This window comes from Vidua chalybeata, chromosome 13 (genome assembly GCF_026979565.1).
Source record: "Vidua chalybeata isolate OUT-0048 chromosome 13, bVidCha1 merged haplotype, whole genome shotgun sequence".
Taxonomy (NCBI): Eukaryota; Metazoa; Chordata; class Aves; order Passeriformes; family Viduidae; genus Vidua; species Vidua chalybeata.
In genome coordinates, this window is record NC_071542.1 from 1,513,633 (window position 1) to 1,526,116 (window position 12,484).

At 51.2% G+C, this 12,484-nt stretch overlaps 1 protein-coding gene across 1 annotated transcript in view; it reads right to left on the reverse strand.

Moving 5' to 3' along the window:
• LOC128794464 (uncharacterized) overlaps positions 1-12,272 on the reverse strand; it is a 77,596-nt gene extending 65,324 nt beyond the window's left edge. Inside the window, exons 1-2 of the mRNA XM_053954337.1 lie at positions 12,184-12,272; positions 11,687-11,849 (exon numbers count right to left, since the gene is read on the reverse strand). Of these exons, the coding sequence (XP_053810312.1) occupies positions 11,687-11,849; positions 12,184-12,231 (211 nt within the window). The 5' untranslated portion in view covers positions 12,232-12,272. The remainder of the gene's footprint in view (positions 1-11,686; positions 11,850-12,183) is intronic.
• Positions 12,273-12,484: the final 212 nt, after the last annotated feature.

Sequence of the window (12,484 nt, forward strand, 5' to 3'; positions counted from 1 at the left end):
AAACATTGCTGGCAAAGCCCAGCTTGTCTGAGACACCAGCAGGCAGCTCTCAGTGGGGCACCCAACCAAGGTAACGGAGCAAGGCCGACACACACCAACTCAGAGCCTGGCTCCAGCCACCAGCATGTTTTTTAAAAAAGGGTATATAAACCACTGAGGTGGTTTGGGATTTGGTCAGGAGAGGTGGGCTGAGCCCTCCTGCAACATGCACAGTGTACAATGCAGGCTCTAGGTCCCCAAGGGAAAAGGACGGCAGGGCCAGCTCCAGCCCAACAGCCTGGCTCTGGATTCAAACACAAGCTGCCCAAAATCAGTGACGAGGCTGCTTTTTCTTTTGCTTTTAAATCCCTCTGGCAATCTGGCCTTCAAGTGTTCATCAATCCGTTCAGGACTGTCTCCCCCCCCACCCCCACCACATCAGTGCTCTGCAAATTTGAGTGAAATTGATATTTTCCTATCAGAAACATGAATTTTCAAACACACAGAACATTGGATTTGAAAGCTGACTTTTGTTGGGAAGGTGCCTGTCTCTTTGTTCACAAAAGGGCTCATTTTTCCTGGAAAAGGGCCCAGATTTTGAGTGAAAGATCAATAACATGCAGAAAAAGGGTCCTTTTATTTAATTGTGCCATGATACCAGAAAGAAAAGAAAGAATCCAATGCTGAGGCTGAATGACTTCAAAATATTTTGCATTTGTTTACCCCAGTGCTGGAGCATCTATTCAGAGGAACTCAACGGGAAGGATGCAGCCTTTGGGGCTCCCCTAGAGCATCCCTTTATCACCTGCTGGTACCCTACTGGGACAGCATCCCTGGCACTGCTCCAGTCCAACCCGAGTCCATTTTTGGGAGTATTATTAGAGATTTAATTGCTGCTTCCTCTGCCCTGCCTTGTCCGAAGAACTCACTCACCACAATGTTCACGGATGAGCTTCTGCCTACGCTAATTACAAGAAAGGGTGAATCAAACTTAAATTGCAATTACAGCCAGGGTGGGGGGAATAAAGACCAAAAAAAAAAAAAATTAAAAAAAAATACACCACGAAGACACAGCATTCAAGATGCCGTGCAACAGTCATGACATGCTGCATCCTCCCCATCCATATGGGGGAAAACTAACACTTTGGCAAATTTATGAGGATGTGTGAAAGTGATTATATTCCTGAAAATATCTCAAGTGGAACGGCCTACCTGGCATATTTTGTTAGTCATGAAACACGCTCCTTCCACCGACTGTAGTTTGTGGCTTTCCATCTGCTTAAATACTTTAAATACCGAAACTTTCTTTTTTTTTTTTTTTTTTTTTTTTTTCTTTTTCCTAAGCTGAAATAGCATGCCAGCAGCAGAGTGCTGACTCAGGGGCACGGGACGAGGACGTGCTCACCACCAGCAAAGGGATGTAGAAGATGCCATGCCACAAGGGCAGGAGAGCAGAGGATTCACCACCACGTGGGTGGTAAGTCCTGCCCCTGGCCAAGAAATGCAAGAGGTCAGCTTGTGTTAATTAATTAACTGAATTAATTGGATTAGTGTCCAGCAAAGGAGCACCAAGAAAGAATATTATTTTGGGTCAAGTATGGACATGAAAGGGGAAAAGTTAAAGGACAGAAATGGCACTGGTTGGCCATTTTAATTTCATTTGGCCAAGAAAAAATAAACAACAGTTGTAAAGGTTACAGGTCACTGCTGCCAAGCCCAGATTTTAGCAAGATGGGGTTTATGGGCACTTGTTCCAGGGCAGTCAGCATCCTGATCCCCCCAGTTCCTGCTTTCATGGGGAGTGATGCCCCTTTTGTCCTGGCAGAGCTGGGGAAAAGGCTCCAAGGCATCAAGGAGATCCAGGCCTGCTTCTCTCCTGCCCTCTCCTGCTCTTTAGTTAAGAGTTTCTATTTTACAGCCCTGGCTGGAGTTTCTCTGGCCACAGTGGGGTGGGCCTGCACAGGGATGCAGCCAGAGCTCAGCACTGGTGCAGAGAAAACCCAGCCAAGACTCCCAGTGTCGAAGGACATGGCCAAGGGACAGCACAGCAGCAGAGAAACATCCCCCAAAACATTGAGGGCAAGCCCATTCCCACCAGGGAGGTGCCCTTAGATGTGCTGGAGGGTGGGGAGACCCTGGCACAGGTGCCCAGAGCAGCTGTGGCTGCCCCTGGATCCCTGGCAGTGCCCAAGGCCACGCTGGATGAGGCTTGGAGCACCCTGGGACAGTGGAAAGTGTCCCTGGCCATGGCAGGGGGTGGGACTGGATGAGCTTTGAGGTTCCTTCCAACCCAAACTGATTTTTCGATTCTACGATTGCGTTCCCTGGGAAAACTTGGAATATCAACACTATGATTTATCCACAAAGGGATCGTTTTGAGTCATCAAAGCAGTTATCTACTTGTTGCATAAGGCAATGGCAATTGTGCCCCTCAAAGCAACAGTGAACAGCACTCACAGTGTAACTACAGTGCAACTACTCTTTGCCTGATTACGGAGAATGATCAAAGCACGGGAGCATCTCCCCCGGGGCGTCCCCAGCCACAGATACACATCAGCTGGAGCAGAGACCAGTGGAATATGATGAGCATTTTCCCAAATGGCAGTGAAAAGCTGAATATTAGGTGATTTGTGGCAGATTTCCTCCAAGAGAAAATCTCTCCTACCATAGCGGTAAGGTTTTCACAGCTCATTTGGCTTTTCATTTGCTGAACAGCTTTGTGGCTTCTCCCTTGCAGGACAAGGCCTCATCATTTGTGTTTTCTAACAGGTTTGAGTTTGGTTTTTTTTTTTTTTGCCTAGGAGAAAACCATCTTTCCTCCTGCTCTCTGTGAGCCTAATTCTGCATCTCCAGCTGACATTCAAGGGTTTTGGAGTTACTCTCACTTTTCAGGGGGATAAATCATCTTGGAGAGCAGGGTTTTTTTTCAAGGTCCAGTACCTGGAGAAGGAGTTTCTCCTTCCAAATGCAGATAGTCCCTGAGAGAAATAATCCCATGGGAAATAATCCTGTACAAAGAGGGTTTATTGCATCTTTTCACAGGCTCTTTCTCACTGACAATTGATGAGTTCATAGCTACCAATATCCATTAGAGGGTTTATTTTATTTCTTGTTAGCAAATAAAAAAGGCAGAGCCTAAGAAGAGTAAAACCAGCCACAGAGACTGAAGACTGACAGGAGCTGCCTGGCAGACAGTGAGTGAAAATGCTCTGACAAGATGAAATGTTTTTTCTTTCATTGAAATCACTCCCTTTCCGAATGACTAATACACAGCTATCGCACCATGGATATTTCCAGAGTGATGAGATGTTTTTAAAATATCTCACTGTGCCTCAAAATATCTCACTCTGGCTCAATAGATCATCCAAAACACCACCCACGGAAATCATAAATAAATAGATACTATAGTGCTGTGAAAGAGCAGACTGGCCAGGGCCAGGGCAGCATCCTTCATGGGCGAGTTCAATGAGGCCACTGAACCCCTCCTGTCAGCACGTGGCTCCTGCAGCCAGGCTCTGTGGAGGTGGAGACACCAAGCCCTTGCAAATGGAGCTGGGCACCTCCTACTCTCCCAGCGCCTTCACAGAGCTGTCCTGTAACTCCTTGATGACACAGATATCTCCTCGAATGAGCAAACTGGATGCAAGAAGTACAGTGGACTCCATGATCCACTTAACCGCCCGCACTCAACAGCACAGCGGAAGACAGGTGACATTCTCTGGCACAGGGGCCACCCCTGGAAATCCATGTGCCCTCTTGGGGACCCCCACTGCCTGCACAACAGCTTCAAACCTCAAGTTGCAGCAACCAGAAACACTCCCTCCTACTCCCTACCCCGAACCACATTGCTCCCATCAGGAAAGGGACACCCACACCCTGGGAACAGCTGGCGTTGGGTGACGTGCTGGAGAGGGTGACTGCCAGCCCAGCAGCCTCCACACCCCCTCAGCCCGAGCAGCAGGGACCAGCCCTGCACAGCACCGGCTGCAGAGCCAGGAAACTCCCGTTGTTCTCCTGACAAAGGGATCGAACCAAGCCAGGAAGCTCCTGCTCTCCTGACAAAGACTCCGAGGGATTGAACCAAGCCAGGAAGCTCCTGCTCTCCTGACAAAGACTCCAAGGGATTGAACCAAGCCAGGAAGCTCCTGCTCTCCTGACAAAGACTCCGAGGGATTGCAAGGACTGAACGGTTGCAAAGCCGCCCCCAGGCAGCTGATGTTTTACACATTTGGATGCACTCGCTCCAGGCTTGGAGAGGGGAAAAAGCAGCGAAATGGCAAGAAGAAATCACGGAGCAGGGCTGACATGCCTTGCACATGCTCCATTCATTTTGTGTGCAGAGAGGAACTCATGCCAGATCCCCATGCCATTGTCCTCCTCCCTGAAGGGAAGAGACCAGAGTCCCATCCCAGGCTTGGATCCCCATACAAGGACAACTCTGCTTGGCAATTCAAGCAAAACTTCCAGAGAGTTGGAGTGCAGACATATTTTTGAAAGCGCCCTGGATCCCGGTACACACGGCTTAGATCCAGCTGTGATTCCCAGAACCTCAGCCCAGCCCCGCCTCAGTTCACTCTGCAGAAGCTGAGTGTCCTCTTCCCTAGGAATCAGGCATCACTCTTTGTTTTGCTGATTGAAAGCAAAGAGAGCAAATCGTTTTGAAGAGCTGAAAATGGGCTCCTTTGCTTTTCTCAGCAAGATAAGAAAATGGTTCAGATCACCCAGGCTGTGCTGTTCCTAAGTTGTTTCCTCATTAGTAGCATTTACTGAAGTACATTTCGAAACTTTGGGTGATGAAGCAGCTTTTCAGAACAGGAGTCAGAATACATCCATTGGAAACCACGGACAGTCTGATACTTGCAGTCTTCTTTTCAAAAGGGCTGAAGCTACTTGTTCAACACAGCACGAATCGGTGGATTCTGTGGGTTCAAGGAAGGAAAACACCTTGCCACAGAAATTCAATCCTCCTGCTGAGGTACATGGGAGGATGGGAACCCAGCAGCAATGCAACCTTCACAGAGTTCTGCCAGCTCCTGTCCTTCCTGTCAGCTTCTGCTTGGTTTTTCCCTAAATTTCCCCTTCTTCCCACTGGGAACAGGCAGCACTGAGAGGCTGCAGAGATGACAGAGATGCTGCAAAGGCAGTAGGGAGAAAGACAAGGCCCTGCATTTCCAATGAAGACAGCTCCAACATCTGTCCTCAGCCACAAATGTATTCACCCGCACAGACACACTCATCAGATGAGGCTCTAAAATATTTACTGCCCAAATATCAATCCTCATAAAGCGAGGCAGCCATTTGGGCTTGGGGAGGGGGAAGGAGACGGGGCGGGTTGTCAATAATGTCATAACCACGGGCAATTTTATGTATCTCTGGAAATGGCCAAGGAACACGCAGCTTGACAGATGTGCAAACGGGTAATGCAGGCTCCCTAGTTATGAGCATGAGGATGTCAAGAGGAATAGATGAGCAGTAATTCAAAGTATATTGGGCTTAGAGAAGTACATGGGCACCGTAATGAATGCGGGATGGGCACTGCGGTGGAGGGAGGGCTGAAGGAGGATGAGGAGGGAGTGGGATGCTGGCCAGAGAATGCAGCCTCTGTAGTGCTTGAGAGTGACTGAAGGGACAGGGGACCAGGCTGGGCACTTGGTGGCCTGAGTCACCTATACTGTAGCCATAGGGTGCTACTGCACCGAGGGATGTGTCAGCCTATCTGCTGCTGCCAGAGACTGGACCAACCTCCAGGCTCCTTCTTCCTCCTTCACAGCTGCATCCCTACACAAACCTCTCCCACCATTGTGCCACCTTTCCTTTCCCTTGCTCTGAAACTCAACGTTTTAACCAAATACCTATATTTTTCACCAAGAGTCAAAAAAAACCTCACCAAGGAACCAAATTATGTTTCAAGTTTCGTCTCAGCAGAACCACAGCTCTTTTTGCCTTCATCTCCAAACTAGAAAACAAACCCGACACCGCAGCGAGGGCTGCCGCCGCCCCCGGCGCCGCCTGCGAGGCGCAGGCACTGCTCACACCTCTGACTGTGCCTCGCCCGGCATTTCCCCATCCCACCCCGGCGGGCTTTAAAAAGCAGCAGCGCACAGACGCACACTGCGCCCCCGGCCGCACGCTCCCGCCCCAGAGCCACGAATCCCAGGCACACCACGGCCACGGAGGCTGGCCGGCTTCCAGCAGGAGGGGCTGGAAAGAAAGGGATGGGATGCTGGGACTCTTCTGCTCAGGTGTTTGGTTTGCCGGAGGAGTGGGGCAGCGCGGTTCAAAGAGGGCCATTAGCCAGTCCCAACTGGCCTCACTTGGCCAGCTCAGAACAGCGCACAGGGACATCTCAGCTCCCCTCATTTTTCCGTAAGATTCGCCTCCTTCAACACTTCTGGCAGTGAAATTCCCCCTCTCCCACGTCCTCCGATGCTCTTTGAAGGGACGCAGTCATTGGCTGCGGCGGTGGAGCCACGCACACCCTTCCTCCCTCTCAGCTCCTCCAGAGAAGTTCATCATTTTTCCACACTCTGGTGCTTTTGGAGCTGGGGGGAATTACTCATGAAGGCAAGCAGGCACCCCACACACCAGCAATCACCATAAAGGTGGTTTTTCCTGTGGAAAAATCCATGAATCACTGTAAAAGTCAGTCAGGCTCAAACCAAGCCACACTACTCACCATTGTTTATTAAAAAGAATTAATCACCAGTCTTTTTCTTGGCCGATTTTATGAAATATGACTTATCCCAACCATTCACTCCCAAGCTGTTACAATATCCAGCTGCAAACATCCTCTGTGTGTGCTCTGGCAGCCTTCCCCATGGCTCACAAAGTGACACAGTTCTGTTAGGTCAAATGACCAATGACTAAAAAAGCTTGTATCTTGAAGGAATATTTCCTACAAGTCTGAGGCTCCAGATTTTCACACTGCTGGCACAGGCTGTTCCTGCGAATGCGTTGCTCAGTGAAAAGTCCCGCTGGAGCTGAAGAGCCCTGGGCTGTTGCAGCCCTGGGCAAGGGGTGACACCACGAGGAGGCCAGGGCACAGGCAGAGTAGGAGTTGACACACACACAGAGCACAGGTCCTCTGCCTTCCATGACAAACACTCTCTGCCACCATCCCAACCAAGCCACACGCAGGCAGGTGCCAGGATGGGGAGGCAGGGGGTGGCATCACGCTGCATGGGCAGAGCAGCTCTGACCCAGTGAGACAACCAAGTGGTAACAAATCCTTAATGAAAAAAATCTCTTCTTCTTCCAAAAAATGTCCTTGTTATAATTTCTTTCTCCTGGCAGCACCCTCCTGTGCACAAGAGCTTGGCCATGACATGGTGTAAGAGCAGGAAACTTCAATGCCCACGGTTGCGAGAACAGAAATGAGAGATAATTGCACTTCTTACAGCAGCACTAACTTAAATTGGGGAAACTTTCCCTGCTAATGAGGCCATTCTGTTCAGACATTCAGCAGAGTTGAGAGGGCTGGTGCTGCTGCCAGCCCATCGTGGGTGCAGGCTGAGGGCAGGCAAGGGTGGGAAAAGCAGCCCAGGAAACCATCACCATGGTCCCAACCTCATCACTTTGCAGCTTACTGGAACTCAGTTTTCCTCACCTGGCTTTAATTTATTTCTCTTCAAAAACAACAATAAGAAAAAAATCCCACTATATCAGCTATTGTCTGCTCTGCCTCCTCTGGCCTTTGGCTACATGCTGGTTTCAAGGCATCTCCTGGTAGAGCTGCACCTGCCATCCAATCCTAGGCCTCTGCAAAGGATTTTCTTTCTGCATCGGTGCCCACACCCGCACAGGTCCTGGGGAGCCCGTGGCTAGCACTGCCAGAGGCAGTTGGGGACAAGCCTCTGTGTTGATGAGTGCCAGCTGCTGAGCAGGATGCCTGGGCTGCGGCAGCTGGAGGCAGAGGTAGCCATTTGTGTACTCACCTGGAAAGGCAGACATCCTCTCATCCCTTGCAGAGCTGCTGAGAAAAGCTCCTGGCTTTTTTCCTAGGAGTTTAACATCACCATACTCCAGCTACGAGGAGCAGATGCAAAATCCCCTCTCCCTTGAGTCCAGAGAACCCCACAGCAGGGCAGAGGTGAGACAGCTCTGCAGGAGAGCCAGCTTCCAGGAAAAATGCTTGGAAGGTGGCAGTTGCAGCCAGATGGGATTGCATCTCGTTTTGAAGGGAACCATGGGACAGTGCCTGCAGCGTGGCTCTGCTTTGGCACATCCCAGGCTGAGCTGCCAGCGCCAGCCTCGCTCCTCATTGGCATGCCAGGCACAAGTATCCCAGTGGCATGGGGCTGCTCTTCCTGCAATCTGTGTACCCAAGCAGCAGCACCAGGAAGGCTTGGAGAAGTACAGCAAGAGTGGAGAAAAGGAGGGAAGAGAAAGAAAGCCACAGCTGAGCACAGCACCACAGCTTAGGCCACAAAGCCAAGGCTGGCAGTGTTGCTCTAGTTGCCTGCACGACCTTGACAAGCTGCAGGGAGGAAGAGGAAAGCCTCCAGTGGCAGCTCTGTGTGCTAACAGGGACAGGGGAAGTCAGGCAGGGGACAGAGGGGTGGGTGCCATTTGGGATGTGCCACCCCAGCAACAGAGCACACCAGATGGACCAGGCTGCTTTTACCTCTGTCTCAGCCCCAGAAAGGCAGCTCACAACCCACACCTTCTTGGGACAGCATTCTGTGGGTCTTGGATTTGTTCCCATGGGAGCACGTGTGTAGGAAGAGGTGAACACCTCGTGTCACTCCTCTGGGACCCAGCACAGGGCAGCAGGAGGGGGAGTAGGCTCTGCCAGTGCTCCCCGGAGGGAAGGGCAGCCAGCCCTGTTCTGCCAGGCAGAAGACACTACCAACACAAAGGCAGGCCCCCAAGATCACAGCGTGTGTATCTTGAGAGCTCAGAATAAATATTTAAAGGTGGAGGGAAAAAAACCCTGCTTGTCTCAGTGAGGAAGTTCTCTGTCTTTGCTCTGGGATTTGAGACAGAGACAGAAGAATGACAAAGGAGACACAGGTTTCATCAAATCATGGGCACATCAGAAGCGATGGCTTTCAGATGCCGGCTTTGCTGCAAGACAAATTCTCTCCCGGCCAGATGCCTGACAATCCCGACAGCCCTCGGGGACTGCAGGTCTGTGTTCCCTCAGACACACAGGGTTGCAGTGAGCCCACCTTCTTACACCGCTCCACTCCAGCCAGGGATGAGAGACAGGCTGCTCCCCAAATCCCTTTCCAAGCCAGTAAGAGCTGGTCCTGACCTGTGGGGACATGTGACCTGTGACCCCTCCTTGCCCCATCCTGCGAGGATGTACAAGGTGATGGGTTCTGCATCACAGTGTTGGACAAATGTTCCCAAATCCCTGTCCCCACAGCAGAGCACTGCCAGAGGAGCAAACCATGGCTCAGCTTTCTCAATGCCTCACATGAGCGATGGCTGGGGGGAAGGATGGGAGGTGACAGCTCTGCTCAGCTCCCAACAGCCCTGTGCTGGGCCATCGCTCAGAGGCAGTGGCCAGAGCAGCCACAGAGAACGGGATGTTCTGTATCACAAGGCTGTCCTTAGGATGCTTTTATTTCCAGAGAGAGCTCATTAGTTCTGGTTGTGCAGGAGTTCAGGTTTTTTTTTCTCCTTGTTACCAAGAGCTGGAAAACTCCACTGAATAACATCTCTGAGCACGGGTGGAACAAAGACAGGGCATGGCGGGGAGAGGAGCAACTAAACCAGAGATAATCAAAGCTATTGCTGCAGACTCACATCACTTACAATCTCCATCTCCTTTGGATTTCCCAGCTGGACTGGTGTCTGCTTGCTCAGCCCCACTCACCATTGCACCAGGGCTGCAGGGCTTGGCTCTGCTCGGCTCCAAGGGGGAAAAGATGCAGAGGAGAGTTTGAGATGGCAGGGAACTGGGCTCAAGGCAGCCCACTGGATCAGATGGGATGCCAGGAGCTAAAGGGACTTGCAAATTCACTAGGCAAGGAGGAAGGCTCTGTCTCTGGCACTGCCACAAGAGGGGTTTAATTCAGGGACATCCTACCCAGGCATGCTCCAGCTGTGATGCCTTGCTGCCATCAGTCTGGAGCAGCTGCCTCCTTACCAGGCCCTGGCACTCCTCTCCCATCACCACACAGTTCAGCACACACTGCAGGAGATGCAGCCAAGGAATCACGTACCAACAGCAGGAGATAAGCCACCTTCCCAGATATGATCACAGGCCCCATTATCTCCTTAACCCTTATGCATTCACTTATCCATCCCAGATCTATTCCTCCTTATCTAAATTCTCCTCCTGTTCATTCCCATCTCTCACCATGGCTGATCTTGGAGCATCACAGCCTCTCCAGAAGCACTGGATGGAGGCAGCGGGAGAGGCCGATGCCCCTGGCAGCCACTCACCACAGATAATGGGATGGGCTCTGATTGACTGGCCCCGGTGATTGAAAGTTAATAAACTGTTAAAAGCAGCCCTATAAATCACCCATGCAGGAAGTGACCTGGACAGGAGGCCTAACGAGTTAGCAGAGGTTTTATTTAAAAGCCATTTGTCTGAGAAGTGCAACGCAAAGAGTCAAATAACTCTTAGGAAAACAGCAGTGATGGAGCTACTGGGAGGATTAGAGCTGGCTGGATATTTATAGCCTGAGGATGTCAGTCCTCCCAGTGCTAACTGGCCTGTGCTTCCCAGCTGGAGCATCCCAGCTGATCCCAGCTCCAGGTAGGGAGCTCCCAAAATGAACCAGGACAAGGCAGACCACAGCTCTGACTCATACTTTTAGCTCTCTGGGTTCACTGTGACTTTCTCACAGACCTCTCAAAACAGGAGTCTCATGCCCATGTCCACCCTGTGACAAGCTGGTAGCATCCTCATCTTCCTCCAGGCCCCAGCTCCCCTGCCCATGTGTGGGATCACACATGAGGAAGCTGCTATTCTCATATGCTACTGCACACAGCTGACATCTCTGTTTGCATGGAGAAGCTTGAAAACAAGAGGCCCCAAAAATCTCAAACTCCAGAACCACCCCAGAAATCATGTTTTTTGTTTCTAATCCTGATTTCCACTCCTCTTCTATGAGGAGGGCAGCTGGGCCACATCAGCCTCAGCCCCTGCTCACTCTCCACAAGCTGAGCTCTACTTTTTTAACTTTAAAAAAACCCTACTGTCAAGTGCAAGGAGCAGACAAGGGTGTTTCCCTGGGAGAGGGTGTTTCCCTGGGAGAGGGACTTGGCCCCCTCCCAAATGCCCTGCCACAGCCATTCCTTACTCTCCCATCACAGGAAGCCTCCAATACCCTAAAGGCCTTTTACAGTTGGAAGGAAAGGTGCCTTGTGCTTGGAAGCCTCCAGAGCATCGTTAAGAGGAAATTATACACAATTATCCTCAGAGGTACATCAGGGAAGCTGAGGCAGTCACAGGGCCCCAGTCCCACCCAAGCCTGGCTCCTTGCAGCAGCAGAGTAGTTTCTAAAACTATGAGCACATTCCAGTGGGATACAGTCTGCAAGCAACAGGCTTCACCAGCAGCTACCCCACCTTCAAAATCACCTTTTAATTGCACGAGAAGTTCTCATCCCCAAGCCAGCACCTTTCATCCCAGCAAGACGAAGGGGAGAGGAGTAGGTAGGAGATGCAAAGACACAGCAACAACCCGATTGCACTTGAATTTTCCAAGTGAAATTGGGTTGCCTTTGCTTTTCACGGACACCCTTACCTTGGGAGGGATGCAGGAGGCTGGGTGCTGGTGCAGCCGGTTCTCCTGGCCAGCGATGAGCACCTTCCAGGGGAGCAGGGAAGCCTAAGAGTGCCGGGGGGCTGCGGCTGGGAGGCTGCTCCGGCGGCTCTGCGGGCGGCTCATGGCTCCCGGGCACAGGGGGCTGTGGGTGGGAAGGCACAGAAGGTGTCAGTCTGGAAACACCACGCAAACCTAACCCCACAGAAAGGCTGACTTGAAAGTTAGGAAGGTGAGGAACTTAATATATTGATAATTTTCTGTGTTGCTCTTATTTTCCCTGCTCCCCATCAACAAGGAGAGGAAAGCAGTGGGATCTGCTTAGATGTGGACACTAAGCAGATGTGGATACCTGAAGAGGTCCAGCACCCACCAAGGGGCTCCTGCCAGGCACAGGGCAATTCTTGGGAGCAGTTTCCCAGAGGGTGTTATATGCTTCCAGCATCACTACTGGGGAAGGAGAGAAGGCACAAGCTCACCTGGACAAGCAGCCCCTGGCCTGGGCTGATGCACACAACCATGAACATGCAAGGGAAGGACCCCCCAATTCAATAGGCCCAGCCAAAGGGTCTCTCTCACAAGACAAGGGGAGCTCTCTCCATTCCTCACAAGTCAAGGGGTTCCACTGGCACCTAGGAAATGCTAAGAGAACACAGATCCTTGACCCACTGATCTGTGATCACTACTCCCAAATTCAAAACTGAAAGGGAAGCAAGACCCTTTGCTGATGGAGGGGATACATCCACCCATCCTCTAACCAGCTTTACCTTCACATGCAGC